This window comes from Chiloscyllium plagiosum, unplaced genomic scaffold (assembly GCF_037043375.1).
Source record: "Chiloscyllium plagiosum isolate Xiang-an unplaced genomic scaffold, Cpla_swu_hap1 HiC_scaffold_15, whole genome shotgun sequence".
In the NCBI taxonomy this organism is placed as follows: Eukaryota; Metazoa; Chordata; class Chondrichthyes; order Orectolobiformes; family Hemiscylliidae; genus Chiloscyllium; species Chiloscyllium plagiosum.
In genome coordinates this window covers 7,412,061-7,429,954 of record NW_028270153.1, presented here as the reverse complement: position 1 = coordinate 7,429,954, position 17,894 = coordinate 7,412,061, and the positions used below count along the sequence as shown (strand labels likewise).

The 17,894-nt window shown below is 42.7% G+C and overlaps 1 protein-coding gene across 1 annotated transcript in view; it reads left to right on the top strand.

The window, feature by feature from the left end:
- The first annotated feature begins 7,881 nt into the window (after positions 1-7,881).
- Positions 7,882-17,894, top strand: part of angpt4 (angiopoietin 4) — a 165,792-nt gene continuing 155,779 nt past the window's right edge. Inside the window, exon 1 of the mRNA XM_087994708.1 lies at positions 7,882-8,611. Coding sequence (XP_087850834.1) covers positions 8,321-8,611 — 291 coding nt within the window. The 5' untranslated portion in view covers positions 7,882-8,320. The remainder of the gene's footprint in view (positions 8,612-17,894) is intronic.

The following is a 17,894-nucleotide window of genomic DNA, read 5'->3' as shown; positions in this document are numbered from 1 at the left end:
GCATGGATGAGTTGGACTGAAGGGTCTGTTTCCGTGCTGTACATCTCTATGACTCTATCTATCTTTTTAAATAACATGGACATATAAACACAAAACCTTTAAGCTTGAGAAAATACATAGACATTGTGAAGTGTTATCTTAAAATTACTGTGGTTAAGTAACAGTTAAATTCAGAAAAAAAAGAACCATTGACAAATTGTCCCAAGTGCTGGACTGTATTGATAGTCACTTTGTTGACAAGCTGTTCACACTGTGCTCAGTTTTGGGAGGTTGGCAGAAATTGCTTTTTTAGAGACTGTGGTATTGATTTCACCCTCCACTTGTGGTGATGAAGTCTTCCAGTTGGCTTTCAACCCATAAACTTTAAAGAGAGAAATTTCAGAAAAAGAGACCAGGTAAAAGCTGTTGCCCTTGAGGCATACAAAGTTAAAAAACACACAACATCAGGTTATAGTCCAACAGGTTTAAATGAAAGCACCAGTTTTCGGAGCATTGCTCCTTCATCAACCACTGATAATGCTTCCAATTATACCTGTTGGACTATAACCTGGTGTTGTGTGATTTTTAACTTTGTACACCCCAGTCCAACACCGGCATCTCCAAACCCTTGAGGCATGTTAGGCACACTGTGTTCAAATCCAATATATATTTTTAAAAACTCATAAATGTTTACAGGACAGAATGAGGTCATTCTGCCCATCCTTTCCATGCTGTACAATAAAAATCCAACAAGATGAACCTTGTTTTTCAGCTTCTGGTCCATAACCGTGGAATATAAGTGAATATGTTAATACTGCTTAACTCTTACCAGACTGAGCCACCCTCACAGGAAGTTACCATCTGATTGAAATAAATAAATTTTCCTCAACCCTCCTCTTAGCTTTCTATATTTTAATTTAAATCTGTATCTGTATACTGACCCCCTCTACTAATGGAAAAATGCCATCTTATCGATGCCTTTCCTAACCTTATACACCTCTATCAGGTCCCCTCTCAACTATTGCTGTTTCCAAAATAAAACCCAGCTTTTCCAATCTTTCCTCACAGTTCAGACCCTCCAGGAGAGACAACATCTGGTCAATCTTTGTAGTGTAATCTCATCCTTCCTATAATGTGGTGACCAAAACTGTGCACAATCCTCCAGTAATGATCTAACCATTGTTTTATGGAGTCCAAATGTAACCCAGCTGCTCTTTATTCAACGCCTCAGCTCATAAAGACAAATATCCCAAATGCTTTCTTAACCTTTCTATCCACCTGCCCTTCAGTGATCTGTGGAGATGCACACCGAGATCTTTCTGATCCTCAGTATTTTCCACTATGAATTAAACTGTTCATCATGTCATCCCTTGACTTGTTAGCTCCCTCCCCAAGTGCATTACCTCACACTTTTCCAGGGTGAATTCTATTTGTCCTCTTGATCTAATTACATTGAAATTTTTATGGTTATCTTCCTCCCTATTTAACCACCCAAACAATTTTTGTGGCATTCACAAATATGTTGATTATAATCCCCCTTCAATAAATCCAAATCCTTAATCTACTGTAACCAAATACCTAGCAAGGTTCCTTCAGACAAGGTCTCTGACATAGAACTGACTAGTTGATGAATCGAGAGTCAAGATTAGAGTACTGCTGGAAATGCACAGCAGGTCAGACAGCATCCGAGGAGCAGGAAAATCGATGTTTCGGGCAAAAGCCCTTCATCAATTTTCCTGCTCCTCGGATGCTGCCTGACCTGCTGTACTTTTCCAGCACTACTCTAATCTTGACTCTAATCGCCAGCGTCTGCAGTACCCACTTTTGCCTGGTTGATGAATATAGTCTTAACAGTCTGTGGTTATCATTGCTGAGTTTGATGGGATTTGAACTTATGACAGCTGTACTAGTCCAATGATACATGCACTACACCACCACCTTTCTATCACACTCTAAATTCTCTGTGGAAGTATTGCAGACTCGCGGACTCCATTAGAAAGCTCAAAATATAAGATATGTATTTTATAAATAAAATAAATCCAACAATAAAAATTGATATTTTGGATGGCACGCCTTCATAACAATACTGACATTGAGCACACAACTGTAGATGTAAACTCTCGATTAGAGCGCATATATATTGATGAATCCCTGGAACTGAGTTAACTTACATTAGTGAGTCACTGGATTGGAGAACACAGATACAGTGTATAGTCCTTATTTGTTCTTTATATATTGTGTCTTCATATTCTTCCAACCAGATGAATCACTTCACATCTCTCATCATTGACTATCGTTTGCCATCTATTGGCCAATGTACCAGTTTTTGAAGTGCTGCACTGCTCTTGTAGTTCACAACCTTTCCAAATAAGCAGGAAGAAATGTCCAAACTTGTTCTTTTTTCAATATACATGGCGTCTGGACCAATCAAGATTTAGTGATAGGAGAAATAGGAAAATTCTGACTGGACTTTTCTAGCACATTACAACCCGCAGACATCAGATCTGCCGAATTACTAATATCCAACATCAGGAGTCTAAGGAAAAATGCAAGAGGGTGAACATTCGACCAAGATCATTTTCCAGTATTGGCCACCGAGTGGCAGTATAACTCTACCTACAACACAGAGATTGTCTTTCCATTCAGTACAGTTATATTCCAGCCGCAGCAAAGCTTTCCTGACCAAGAGCTGGTGTATTGAAGGTCACTGGGAAGATCTCAGCTTCAGGCCTATAACTTCCTGAGTGTTAGATCATGGAGTGAGCTCTCAATATGAAATTCACAGTCACTCACATTCCCTCATGAACGCGCACACTCAGAGATTTGAGGGGGTACAGGAGTAGGAGGACATGAAAGGATTTAGATTAGATTTGATTTCCTAGAGTGTGGAAACAGGCCCTTCAACCCAACAAGTCCATACCGACCCTCCGAAGAGTAACCCACCCAGACCCATTTTCCTCTGACTAATGTACTAACACTGTGGGCAATTTAGCATGGCCAATCCACCTGACCTGCACATCTTTGGACTGTAGGAGGGAACCCGCGCAGACACGGGGAGAATGCGCAAACTCCACACAGACAGTCACCCGAGTCTGGAATCGAACCTGGGACCCTGGTACTGTGAGGCAGTGGTGCTAACCACTGAGCCACCGTGCCACCGTGCCACCCCCCTTGAAGACAGGGATGAAGAATTTTAAAGTTCAATATTCACTCTTAGAATATTATAAACACCAAAGGCACAATTTATTCAAAGAAGAACAATCAATGGATTTAATAAGGAACAAGGGGAGGCAATGGCCTGTAAATCCAAAGACCTATGTAACATTCTGGGGACCCAGGTTCAAATCCTACCACAGCAAATAGTGGAGTTTGAATTTAATAAATACCTAAATTAAGAGTGTAATGATAGCCATGAATTAATTGTTGGGGATAAACCCAACTGGTTTACTAATGTCCTTCAGGGAAGGAAACCACCATCCTTACCTGATCTGGCCGACATGTGACTCCAGACCAACAGCAATGTGGTTGACACTTAACTGCCCTCTGGGCAATTAGGGACGGGCAATAAATGCTGGCCCAGCCAGTGATACCCTCATCCTGCGATTTTTTTTTTGAAAATGGCTTTTTGTGAATAAATTTATACAAAAAGGCAACATTTTTTATTCAATATGACAGCCCAGTAGGGAGGATTTTTGAAATTTCATTTCTGGTTCTTTCTAAATTTATATTCACTTTTCTGTTGCTGTGAAATCAACCCTGTGAGGGATTACAGACTGTTGTCTGGCATTAAATTTCAATTTCACTCAATTCAATTTCCCTCCCTCTGGGTCTCAGTGAAAATAAACTTCAATAAGGTCTGGTTCAAACATGGTCAAAAGTGGTTGAATCATCAAAGCTGCAAGTGCAAAGGAGATTGGCTATTCTAGCAATACCCAGACAAAGAGGAAAGGTGAGCGGTCCGGAAACAAGCACAGAGAATGCTGGAGAAACTCAGCAGGCCTGGCAGCATCTGGGAGGGAGAAACAGAGTTAATGTTTCAAATCTGATTGTACTTTTCTTGAAAGTGATCCAGACGTTGGTCTTTTATCATTCAATAACACTTACTGAACACCTTTATTGCCTCCTATCACATGGTCTCATGAGTTACACAGCAATGGAAGCTTGTTCCCATCCAGGACAAAGCAGCCTGTTTGGTTAGCACCACATCCACTCCCTCCACCATCGACTCTCAGCCCCAGCAGTGTGTGCTATCTACAAGATGCATTTCAGAAATGCAGCAATGATCCTTAGACATCACCTTCCAAACCCATGACCATTTCCAACTAGAAGGATTAGGGCTGTAGGTACATGGGAACACCACTCCCTGAAAGTTCCCCTCCAAACCATTCACCATTAGAAATATATCATCATTCCTTCACGGGTCAAAATCCCGGAATTCCTTCCCAAGGGCATTGTGGGTCTACCTACAGCATATGAACTGCAGTGGTTCAAGAAGGCAGCTTACCCCCACCTTAACAAGCGCAACTAGGAATAGGCATTAGGTGGCAGCAACATCCACATTCCATGAATGAATTAAAGAAAAGAAACAATTCCATCTTGAGATTCTGGAAAAAGATTGCAAAGGAAGGAATATTAACAACAATTCAGTCACATTATCGTTACACCATCATGGGGCTCTTTAGAGACAGACTTATGACAAAGCTTCGATCTGAAGATTGAACAGAGTGTCTGAGTGAGTGTACAGAGCCAAGGAGTGATTCTGAAACGTGGCTGTGAGCTCAAGCTGAGCAAAAGGTAGCTCCATCTGGGTTCATGGAGTTCATTGAACAGCAGAGTGAGTTCAGAATGATGGGATTTCACTGGCTCAATGGTGGCCATTTGGCTCATCATTTTTCTGGGAGAACAAGCAATTTAGATATTCCTTCTTTCAGCTCTGAGTGTAAGTCATCACCTGGGTGAAGAATAAAGAGGATGAAGAGGGGGGAGAGTGAAGAGGGAGCTGAGGAGAAGCACAAGCCAGAAAGATGAGGAAATATGAAGGAGAGTGAATGAGAGAAATAGGGTTGCAAAAGCAGCAGAATTATTTGAAAGAAGAAATAGCTCAAATAAAAGCAAAACCCTGCAGATGCTAGAAATCTCAAATGACAAAGCAAAAACTCAGCAGGTCTGGCAGCAACTGTGTGTGAATTGTAAAGAAGTGTATGACTGAGTCTTTCTCTGTCTCTCCACAAATGCTGTCAAACCTGCTGAGTTTCTCCAGCACTTCTTGGTTATATTTCAGATTTTGTAATAGTTGACAGGCAGCAATGGATGGAGGGAAAGAGAGAGGAAAATCCAGTTTACACTCAGGTGAGTGAACATTACCCCTTCATTAAACATAATGATATTGAGAGAGCAGCAAGAGAGGACGCCGTCTCTGGAACCCCTGGATTTAGTTTCATGTGTCCTGAGGTCACACTGACATTGCTACACATGGTCGGCAAAGATTCTTTGAGTCAAGGTTTAGTGAGGTCTTCGTTCCTCGTAAAGAGGAAGGAGGATGAAGGGAAGGAGATATGGAGAGAGGGTGAAAGGAGGGGAGGAGAACATAGAAAAAAGAGTAAAGCTCATTTTCTCCATGTGACACACCAGCACTGTTAGGTGGAAGGGAGCCTTAATCCACTATTTAAAAGCAATCATTGCACTGACTACAGATACTGGAACGAAACAAAAACTGGGCCAAGTTGTGAAATGGATCAATTTCATGAGTGACGGTGTCCAATGCTGGTATTTCAGATTCCAGAAAATTCATAGTTAGTGATAACCCATGTATACAATTAGTGTTACAGGGAGTCAGACTGCAGTAATATTGCACAATTGTTGGCCATATATGACATGTTTATTACTAACAGTGATAGCTGTTAATGGAAAGACATGTCTAATTGCTAGCACACAGAAAGACAGGTCTTGCATTTATACAGCAATATTTACAGCCTTGAGGCAGGGGAGGTAATGGCCCAGTGGTGTTGTCACTGGGCTGTTAATCCAGTGATGCAGGTAATGCTCTGGGGAGCTGGGTTCAAACCCTGCCATGGCAGGTGGTGCAATTTGAATTCAATAAATATTTGGGAATTAAGAGTCTCATGGGGATGATCAGAAATCAATTGTTGGGAAAAACCTATATGTTTCACTAATGTCATAGAGATGTACAGCATGGAAACAGACCCATGCTGACCAGATACCCAACCTAATCTAGTCCAAGCTACTGGCCTATACGTGACTCCAGACCCATAGCAATGCGGTTGACTATTAACTGCTCTCTGAGTGGTTGGTGATGGGCAATAAATGCTGACCTAGCCAGTAACACCCACATCCTGTGAATGAAGTTTAAGAAAAGGCATCTCAAAATGCTTTATGATGAAGTACTTTGGAATATGGTTACTTTTGTAAATGTGTAAAATGAGGCAGGCAATTTGTACATAAATGGAAGTGAAGTTTTAAGTTACAGACAATGTGAACATAGTCTCTGTATAGCTGTCATGGTGTTAGTCCTGTGGGTGTGATATCCTTAAGATCTGGGTGTGACATCTGGGTGTGATATCTGGGTGTGATATCTTTAACTAATTGAAGCTGGAGACTGTAAGCCAGTGGCTGTGGGATGACCAGGGTGTAGCTGTCCAGGAGACTGTGTAGTGTGTGTTGTACCCAACCAGCAAAGAGCTTTAGCCACTGTTGTAATGTTGGAGGTGCCGCTGCCAAATTGTGCACAGCAAGATTCCACAACCAGCAATGCAACAATGATCCAGACCATCTGTTTACATTTTGGTTCTGGACTAAATAGCAGCCCAGGAAATCTGGTAGAATTCCCCTTAATGATCAGTTTAACATTTTATCCACAAGTCAGCATCTCTTGCAATTAGTGAAATTCAGAGATATGAATACAAAATCCAGACAAAGATGGTGCTGCACTGTTGGAGGGATTGTCTTGCAGTTGGGACATTAAGCCCAGGTCCTGTTTACTCTCTCAAGGATTTAAATAATCCTGGAAAGATCTTCATGAAGATCTGGTGACCTCTTCCCAGTGCCCCAGTCGATAATTATCTCTTCATCAACTTCATTGACAGATTATCTGCTCATTGTCATGTGACTCTGTGAAAACTGGCTGCTTCATTTTACCCACAACAAAACGAACCACTTCGTAAAAGTGTTCCAGAATGTTCTGAACCATGTTAAATACATTCGAACATTTCATTACTGCTCCATCTGAAACGGTCAAGCGACAGCGAGTGGCCAAAACCGCTGGACAGATGTTTGCTGTTTGTCCCACAACCCAATTCTTTCAACATATCCCTCACACAATCCCGTAGAGACAGGGAACTGGTCTTGACCATGAGTGAAGAGTTCTTCTGAACAACATAGAAACGTTCAGAATAAATTGTCGATGCAGCACAATTGGGAGGCAAGCAAAGCAAATGTCAAGCTAAAAATCTGGCCTTACATATCAGCCAAAGAGGACTGAGAATTGAAAAGACATTAATTTCACTTTCCCAATCACTGTTCCTGCATCTGTGCTTTATCCGAATGATTGATATTTGGGAAAATCCTGTGTGTGCTGAGCTTCAAGAGTCTACAAGATATAACTTTCTCGTCTCCTGCTGGAGTTTTGATTGACAAATAAGCAGCAGATTGTGCTGTGCCCGTTCCCTCTGTACTTTGTGTTTTAGCTGGGTTGTGATGTGATAGGGGACTGTGCATTCTTTCAGTCACCAATCACATATCCAATCAATCTTGTAACTCGACACCCATTGCACTGGCAACCAGAGGAAAACTTGCAAAAATCATCAGGGAGCTTTTAATGTTGCTCGCAGACTGGCTTTTCTCAGTTTCACTTGAGGATTGGCTGCAAATGTTGCAGGGAGAGAGAAACAGAGAAAGATAAACAGAGTTAGAGAAAGACAGACAAGAGGAGGATACAGCGAAAGGCAGACAAGAGCAGGGACAGCAACAGAAAGTCAGTGAGAATCAGAGAGCTAGAGTGTGAGACAGAGCAATAGAGGGAACGTGAAAGATACAGAGAGACAGACAGAGACGGTGACAAGAAGAGAAAGGGGAAGCAGAGACAGAGAGAGGGATTAAATGTAACAGGAGCTGGATTAGAAGGATTTTGACAGTCAGCTGGTGGAAGCCGCAAAGCTGCATTCCTGTCAGAGTTGTGTTGCCGGGTCTGGGACTGATTCAGATTCCTGCCTGAATGTGGTTGGGACAGGGCTGGAGGTAGACCAGAGATAAACACAGCTTTCAAACAGTGCCTGCTAGCCCTTGGCCAGGGTGGAGAGGAAGGCAGGCACAGGCAGTGGGTAGAATGTGGGTACCAGCTCTCGCTCTGAATTTACTTTGGGTTTCGGTCAGTCTGACTGGATCCAGCAGCCAGTGGCGAGGAGCGAACAGTCCACGTGGGCACTACCACCGTGTCCAGCATGGGCACTGCACCTACACCTTCGTCCTGCCTGAACCAAGTCACTGCAGAGCCAACAAGCAGCAGGACACCAACGCTCTCCAACGGGACGCTCCACCCAGTGAGCCAGATACCTCCCTCCAGAAACTACGCCATCTGGAGACAGCGACAGAAAACAATACCCAGTGGCTGCTGAAGGTAGGATCCTTCATGCACTCATGCCTGGCATGTGTCTCACCCATCGCTAACCGTTTTGAGAATGTGCTTGTTAGCTCTGTTCTTGAAGGGCTTATGCCCGAAACGTCGATTCTCCTGTTCCCTGGATGCTGCCTGACCTGCTGCGCTTTTCCAGCAACACATTTTCAGCTCTGTTCTTGGCCCAGTAGTAGTTTGATATAACCCAACACACTCATTAGACAGCAAAGAGTTAACCATGTTGTTGTCCTTTTATTTGAAAGGGGAAGGCAACAAAAATGGAGAACTATTGGCCATCCAACACCTTTTATCGGGAAAACTTTAGAGTCTGTTATGAAGGATGCAATAGCCAAATGTTTAGAAATATATAATTTGATCAAGCAGAGTCAGCCTGGTTTCATGAAGGGGAACTATTGCCTAATAAAAGTATTAGAATTCTTTGAGGAGGTAACAAGCAGGATAGATAAAGGGGAGCAGTGCATATAGTTTCAATTTCAGGAAGACATTTGATAAGCTACTGCACATGAGGCTACTCAATATGATAAGAGCCCATGGTGTTGGGGGCAGTGTATTAGATGGATGATTGACGTACTAACAGAAGACAGAGGTATGGCAGAAGGAGAGCACTTTCAAGATAACAACCCTGTAACTACTGGAGTGCAACAGGGATCAGTGCTGGGGCTATGTTTATTTAAACTATATATTCTTGACTTGATTGAGGGAAGGGAATGTACTATCGACAAGATAGTGGTTGACACAAGAGTAGAGGGAAGGCAAGTATTTTGCGGTAACAACTTGGATGTGAATGTGGATGGTATAATTAACAAGTTTGCAAATGACACGAAAATCGGTGGTGTTGTCGATAGTGAGAAGGATGCGCTCAGGCTACAGACTGATATTGATCAGCTGGTAAATTAAGCAGAGCAATGGCAGATGGAAGTTAATCCTGGTAAGTGTGAGGCGATGCATTTTGGGAGATGTAATAAGGGAAGGATATACACAATGAATGGCAGGTCCCCAGGGTGTACTGAGGAACAGAGGGACCTTGGTGTATAAACCCATAAATCCCTGAAGGTGTCAGCATAGGGAGACAGGGTAGGGAAGAAGGCAGATGGGATGATTGCCTTCATTAACTGGGTGTAGAATATAGGAGCAAGGAAGTCTTATTACAACTTTATAAAACATTAGTTAGGTGGAATACTGTGTGCCGTTCTGGTCACCACACCATTGGAAGGACATGATTGCACTGGAGAGAATGCAAAGGAGACTCACCAGGATGTCACCCTGGATGAAAAGTCTCCGTTATGAGGAGAGACTGGATTGGCTGGGATTGTTTTCTCTGGAGCAGAGGAGGCTGAGGGAGAATCTGATTGAGGTAAACAACGTAATGAGAGGCATAGATGGAGTAGATTGTGAGAATCTTTTCCCCATGGCAGACATGTCTCAGACCAGAGGGCACAAGTTTAAATGAAGATCAAATGGTTTAGAGGAGATATGAGAAAGAGTTTTTTCATCCAGAGGGTGGTAGAAATATGGATCAGGCTGCCTGAGAGGATGGGGAGGCAGGTACTGTCGGAACACTTAAAAAACATCTGGATGAGCATTTAGCATACCAGGGCATACTAGGCTACAGACTAGTTTAGTTTGGTATTTGTTATTCAGCACAGACAGTGTGGGCCGAAGGGCCTGTTTCTATGCTATATGACTGTATGACTGACTGTAGGATGTCACAAAGAGTCTGTAGAGGGATATAGAAGCTAAGCCCAAGTGCCAAAAATGTGATAGATTATTTAACTTGGAGAAAAACTGCAGGAAAGATTTGGGAGTCTGTGGGTATAAATCACAAAAAAAACAAGGATTCAAGTTCAGTTGGCAACAGGGAAAACACATGGAATGTTGGCCTTTATTTCAAAGGGAGTGGGGTATTAAAATAAGGAGGTATTGCCTAAACTATGCCAGGTAGTAGTTGAACTGCAGCTGGAATACAATGAGCATTTTTGGACCGTTATCAAAGGAAAGATACACTGACATAGAGACGGAAAAAGATAGTCAGGATCTAAAAGTTGAAGTTCTAAATTGGAGGAAGGCCAATTTTGAGGGTATTAGGCAAGAACTTTCAAAAATTGATTGGGGGCGAATGTTCGCAGGTAAAGGGATGGCTGGAAAATGAGAAGCCTTCAGAAATGAGATAATGAGAGTCTAGAAACAGTATGTTCCTAAAAGGGTGAAAGGCAAGGCTGGTAGGTATGGGGAACGCTGGGTGACTAGAGAAATTGAAGTTTTCGTCAAAAATAAGAAGGGAGCATACATCAGGTATAGACAGCAGAGATTGAGTGATTCCCTAGGAGTGTATAAAGGCAGTAGGAGTATACTTAAAAATGAAATCAGGAGGGCAAAAAGGGGACAGGAGGTAGCTTTGGCAAAAAGGGTTAAGGAGAATCCAAAAAGATTTTATAAATACATTAAGGACAAAAGGGTAACTAGGGAGAGAATAGGGTCTCTTAAAGATCAGCAAGGCTACCCATTTGTGGAACCACAGGAGATGGGGAAGATACTAACTGAGTATTTTGCATCAGTGTTTACTATGGAGAAGGACATGGAAGATACAGAATGTAGGGAAATAGATGGTGACATCTTGAAAAATGTCCATATTACAGAGGAGGAAGTGCTGGATGTCTTAAAATGCATAAAGGTGGATAACTCCCAGGACCTGATCAGGTATACCCTAGAACTCTGTGGGAAGCTAGGGAAGTGATTGCTGGGCCTCTTACTGTGATATTTGTATCATCAACAATCACAGGTGAGGTGCCAGAAGACTGGAGGTTGGCAAACATGGTGCCACTGTTTAAGAAGGGTAGTAAGGACAAGCCAGGGAACTATAGACCAGTGAGCCTGACGTCAGCGATGGGTAAGTTGTTGGAGGGAATCCTGAGGGACAGGATGTACATGTATTTGGAAAGACAAAGACTGATTAGGGATAGTCGACATGGCTTTGTGCATGAGAAATCATGTCTCACAAACTTGATTGGGTTTTTTGAGGAAGTAACAAAGATGATTGCTGGGGCCAAAGTGGTGAACATGATCTATATGGACTTCAGTAAGGCGTTCGACAAGGTTCCTCATGAGAGACTGATTAGCAAGGTTAGATCTCATGGAATACAGGGAGAACTAGCCATTTGGATACAGAACTGGCTCAAAGGTAGAAGACAGAGGGTGGTGGTGGAGGGTTGTTTTTCAGACTGGAGGCCTATGACCAGTGGAGTGCCACACGATATGGTGCTGGGTCTACTGCTTTTTGTCATTTATGTAATTGATTTGGAAGTGAATATAGGAGGCATAGAACATAGAACATTACAGCACAGTACAGGCCCTTCGGCCCTCGATGTTGCGCCGACTTGTGAAACCAATCTAAAGCCTGTCTAACCTACACTATTCCATTTTCATCCATATGTTTATCCAATGACCATTTAAATACCTGTAAAGTTGGCGAGACTACCACTGTTGCAGGCAGTGCGTTCCATGCCCCTACTACTCCCTGAGTAAAGAAACTACCTCTGACATCTCTCCCATATCTATCACCCCTCAACTTAAATCTTTGACTCCTCGTGCTAGCCATCGCCATCCGAGGAAAAAGGCTCTCCCTGTCCACCCTATCTAACCCTCTGATTATCTTATATGTCTCAATTAAGTCACCTCTCAACCTTCTCTCTAATGAAAACAGCCTCAAGTCCCTTAGCCTTTCCCCATAAGACCTTCCCTCTATACCAGGCAACATCCTAGTAAATCTCCTCTGAACTCTTTCCAAATCTTCCACATCCTTCCTATAATGCGGTGACCAGAACTGTACACAATACTCCAAGTGCAGCTGCACTAGAGTTTTGTACAGCTGCAGCATGACCTCGTGGCTCCGAAACTCAATCCTTCTACCAATAAAAGCTAACCCACCGAATGCCTTCTTAACAACCCTATCAAACTGGGTGACAACTTTCAGGGATCCATGTACATGGACACCAAGGTCTCTCTGCTCATCTGCACTACCAAGTATCTTACCATTAGCCCAGTACTCTGTATTCCTGTTGTTCCTTCCAAAGTGAATCACTTCACACTTTTCTGCATTAAACTCCATTTGCCACCTCTTAGCCCAGCTCTGCAGCTTATCTATGTCCCTCTGTAACCTGCAAAATCCTTTGTCACTACCCACAACTCCACGACCCTTAGTGTCATCTGCAAATTTACTAACCCATCCTTCTACACACTCATCCAGGTTATTTATAAAAATGACAAACTGCATTGGACCCAAAACAGATCCTTGCAGTACCCCACTAGTAATCGAACTCCAGGATGAATATTTCCCATCAACCATTACCCTCTGTCTTCTTTCAGCTAGACAATTTCTGATCCAAACCGCTAAATTACCCTTAATCTCATGCCTCCGTAGTTTGTGCAGTACCCTAACATGGGGAACCTTATCAAACGCCTTACGTAATCCATATGCACCACATCAACTGCTTTACCCTCATCCACCTGTTTAGTTACTGTTTACAAAATCATGAAGGGTATAGACAGGGTGGAAGAGACAAGCGTTTTCCCAGGGTGAAGGATTCAATAACGAGAGGTCGCGCTTTCAAGGTGAGAGGTGAAAAGTTTAAGAGGGAATACACGTGGTAAGTGCTTCACACAGAGGGTGGTGGGCATTTGGAATGCGTTGCCAGCAGAGGTGGTAGAGACAGGCACGGTAGATTCACTTAAGATGTGTCTGGACAGATGCATGAGTAGGTGGGAAGCAGAGGGATACAGATGCTTAGGGATTGACAGGTTTAGACAGTACATTTGGATTGGCTCAGGCTTGGAGGGCCGAAAGGTCTGTTCCTGGGCTGTAAACTTTCTTTGTTCTTTGTTCTTTGTTCTTAAAGAAACTCAATAAGGTTTGTGAGGCACAACCTACCCATCACAAAACAGTGTTGACTATCCCTAATCAACTTATTCCTCTCTAGATAATAATAAATTCTATCTCTTATAACCTTTTCCAATACTTTACCCAGAACCAAAGTAAGGCTCACTGGTCTATAATTACCAAGGTTCGCTCTACTCTCCTTCTTGAACAAGAGGACAACATTTGCTATCCTTCAGTCCTCTGGCACTATTCCTGTAGACAATGACAACATAAAGATCAAAGCCAAAGGCTCTACAATCTCCTCCCTGCCTTCCCAGAGAATCCTAGGATAAATCCCATCTGGTCTAGGGGATTTATCTATTTTCACACTTCCAGAATTGCTAACACCTCAATCCCATCTAGTCTATTAGCCTGCTTCTCAGTATTCTTCTCAACAACATTGTATTTTTTCAGTGTGAATACTAACAAAAAATAGTCATTTCGCACTTTCCCTATCTCCTCGGATGTCTAGTGTGGAGATGACACCAAAATTGGAGGTGTAGTGGACAACGAAGAAGGTTACCTCAGAGTACAACAGGATCTAGATCAGATGGGCCAAGGGGTGACAAATGGAGTTTAATTTATATAAATGCAAGGTGCTGCATTTTGGAAAAAGCAAATCAGGGCAAGGCTAATACACTTAATGGTAAGGTCATGGGGAGTATTGCTGAACAAAGAGACCTTGGAGTGCAGGTTAGTAGTTCCTTGAAAGTGGAGTCTCAGGTAGATAGGATAGTGAAGAAGGTGTTTTGTATGCTTGCCTTTATTGGTCAGTGCATTGAGAATAGAAGTTGGGAGGTCATGTTGCGGCTGTACATTGGTTTGGCCACTTCTGGAATACTGCGTGCAGTTCTGGTCTCCTTCCTATAAGAAGGATGTTGTGACACTTGAAAGGGTTCAGAAAAGATTTACAAGGGTGTTGCCAGGGTTGGAGGGCTTGAACTGTAGGGACTGAACAGACTGGGACTATTTTTCCTGGAGCGTCAGAGGCTGAGGGGTGATCTTACAGAGGTTTATAAAATCATGAGGGGCATGGGTAGAGTAAATAGGGTAGGTCTTTTCCCTGGAATAAATGAGTCCAGAACTAGAGGGCCTAGCTTTAAGGTGAGAGGGGAAAGGTATAAAAGGGATCTAAGGGGCAACTTTTCACCCAGCGTGTGGTGTGTGTATGGAATAAGCTGCCAGAGGAAGTGGTACAATTACAACATTTAAAAGACATCTGGATGGGTATGTGAATAGGAAGAATTTAGAGGGATATGGGCCAAATACTGACAAGTGGGACTGGATTTACTTCGGATATCTGATCAGCATGGACAAGTTAGATCGAAGGATCTGTTTTTGTGTTGTGCATCTCTATAACTCTGTGACAATGGAGGCAGTCCAGAGAAGGGTCACTTAACCGATACAAGGCGTAGAAGGATTGTCTTTTAGGGAGAGGTTGAGTAGGTTGAGCCTGTACTCATGGAAATTTAGAAGAATGAAACACTGAGGGAACTTGACAGGGTAGATGTGGAAAGTTGGTTCTCCTTATGGAGGTGTCTAGGACCAAAGGAGCAACATCTCTGAATAAGCAGTCACCGACTTAAGATAGAGATGAGGAGGAACTTCCTTTCAGATGATAATGATAAGATGGAGCAAATATGATGGACTGAATGGCCTAAATTTGCTAGTATATCCTATGCTGTTTTGATTTATGTGAGACCAGAGTCTTATATAAACCTAAACCAGGTAAGAATGATGCATTCCAGTGAGGTACTAAGGGTGTGTTGCAGAGTCAGAGGAGCTGTATTCAAAACCGATGCAAATCCATGACCTGACTACTCTCTCACGTGGCTGTTAAAATATTCCGTGCCACTGCCATGATTCTCAGGCAATTATCCTCGGTACTTATTCCTCAATGATCAACACTAACAACAGAGTCTCCATTAGCGTTTTGCTGTCAGTGGGAGTTTGCAGTGAGGAATGGAATAAAACCTAGGGCTGACTGGTGTTCCCATTCATTTCCAGGGCCAACGTTTAAAATTGCTGGGAAGTAGGGTTACAAAATCCTTTAGGATCAAGTGAGATCATGAAAGGAGTTTTCTTTCAATATTTATTTTTCTTCTGGTTAATTATTCATCTGATGAAATACCCCTCTGATTAAATACCCTTCTGGTCAAATACCCCATTGATTCAATGCCCCACTGACAGCTTCTAACAATGCTCTGTAGTTAAACCTTTGCTCCTTTGGCTAAGCCTCGTGCTTCTGGTTTGACTTCTGTTGGTTTAAGTGAAGCTCTGATCCTCTGATCCCCTGCACATTCAAAGTTAGCAGCTTGGGGGTTCCTGACACCTCAACCAGGATCTTCAGAAGTCAGGGAAATCCTGACGCCCATCTTGTAAAATCTGCTTTTCCACTGCCCTAAAGCAACAGAAAGGCTGCCATCCTTATCTGATCTGGTCCGTATGTGACTCCAGACCCACAGCAGCTTGGTTACTTCTAGATGTCCTTCAAAAGAAAGCAAGCCACTTAGTTCAAGAGCATTTAGGATTGGGCTCTCCTTATGATCCCCGCAGCCCATGAAAGAATAATAAACAAAATTGATCCCAACTACTTTGAAAGTTAATTCCTGAGATGTGGCCATTGCTTATTGCTGATCCCTGATGGTCTCTTGAGAACGAGGTGGTGAGCTGCCATCTTGAAGCATGTGTCACAAGGACATGATGGAGTTGTCAGCTCCAACATATTACCAGGTGAGAGGAGGAGCCATGGTGCTTTCACCTGGTTAGCTGGTTAAGAGTTAACCAGATGCTATTGGCAGTGCATCTGGGACTGTCACTCAAATTGCCAGACACACTTATCTTCACTTAAAACAAGTCATGTGGGATTGTTGAAACATCTCACCAATACACCTCAGTTACAGTTCTCTCTCCCTGTGATTGGCAGGGCACATCTGTCCTTGATCATACTGTAAGCTGTTCTTCTTACACTGACATCCCAGGAGCTCAGCGATCCCAACTATGGACACAATTCAGGGGAAATGGTGGAGCCCTTTCCACCAACACTAACCAACCCCTTCCGCCCCCACATCTCAAAGAAGTGACAGCAGATGATACAAAGGTAACATTTACAAGGCTGAGATTGATAGATTTCTGACAGCTAGGGTCAGCAAGGAATACAGTGCAAAACTGGGTAAATGGTTCTATGATGAACCATTAACCTCTGGAAGAGAGTTGACAGACTGAATGGTCTGCTGTTTATATGATAATAGGCTGTGATATCACTCTTCCCATGTCAAACATTAAGGCAGGCAAGAAAACAGCTCAATGAAATAAAAGCTGACACTGGGAAATTGGGCAAAGAAGAGATTTTTGTGTGACTTTGTAATTGTGACAATAAAACAGGAAGCAAGGGAGAGTCTGAGAATCATAAAATTGCTATTCAGAGCATTAATTCTGCATTGACTCTTCAAATGAGCATCATTACTAAATGCCACACCCCCATACCCTTGCACGTTATTTGTATTTAAATACCCCTCCAATGCCTACTTGAATCTTCAGTTGAATCTCCATGCAGCACATTTCCAGCAGCACATTTCCAGCAGCACATTTCCAGCAGCACATTTCCAGCAGCACATTCCAGGTTCTAACTACTCACTGGGTGAAAAAAGAATTCTCACATCAGATTTGCTTCTTTGGCAAATTACTTGAAATCTTTGCCCTCTCCTACTTGTTTCTTTTATAGTTTCTCTCCCCTATCCCGTCAGGTCTGCCTGTGACTTTGAAAACTTGACCGGGTCTCCTCTCAACCTTCTTCATTCCAAACAGAACAAAGAATCCCAGTTTCTTCAATCTATCCTCAGAACTAAAGTTCCTCATTCCTGGAACCATTCCTGTAAATCACTTCTGTGTTCTCTACAGTACATTCACACCTTTCCTGATGCCCATGACTGAGGAAAGCGAGGGAGAATGGTTGAGAACCAAAAAAATGTAAAAACATTAGAAATGAGAGCAAGGGTAGGCCATTCATGAGTCATTAAGTTTAACAGCATGGAATCAGACCTTTCTGTCCAACTCATTCACACTGACCAAATTTCCCTAACTAAACTCTTCCCATTTGCCTGTGGTTGGTCCATATCCCTCCAAACCTTTCCTATTCATGTACTTTCCAAATGCCTTTTAAATGTTGTAAATATACCTGTGTCTACCCCAACTATGGTTGATTTTCTACCTCAGTTCTCATTTTCCTACACTACCCCTATATCCTTTAATTTCCAAATATGGATATGTGGCTTCCTCTGCCTGTCATATCCTTATACACCTCGATCAGGTCTCCCTCTCAACTTTTGCTGCTGAAGGGAAAACAACTCCAGC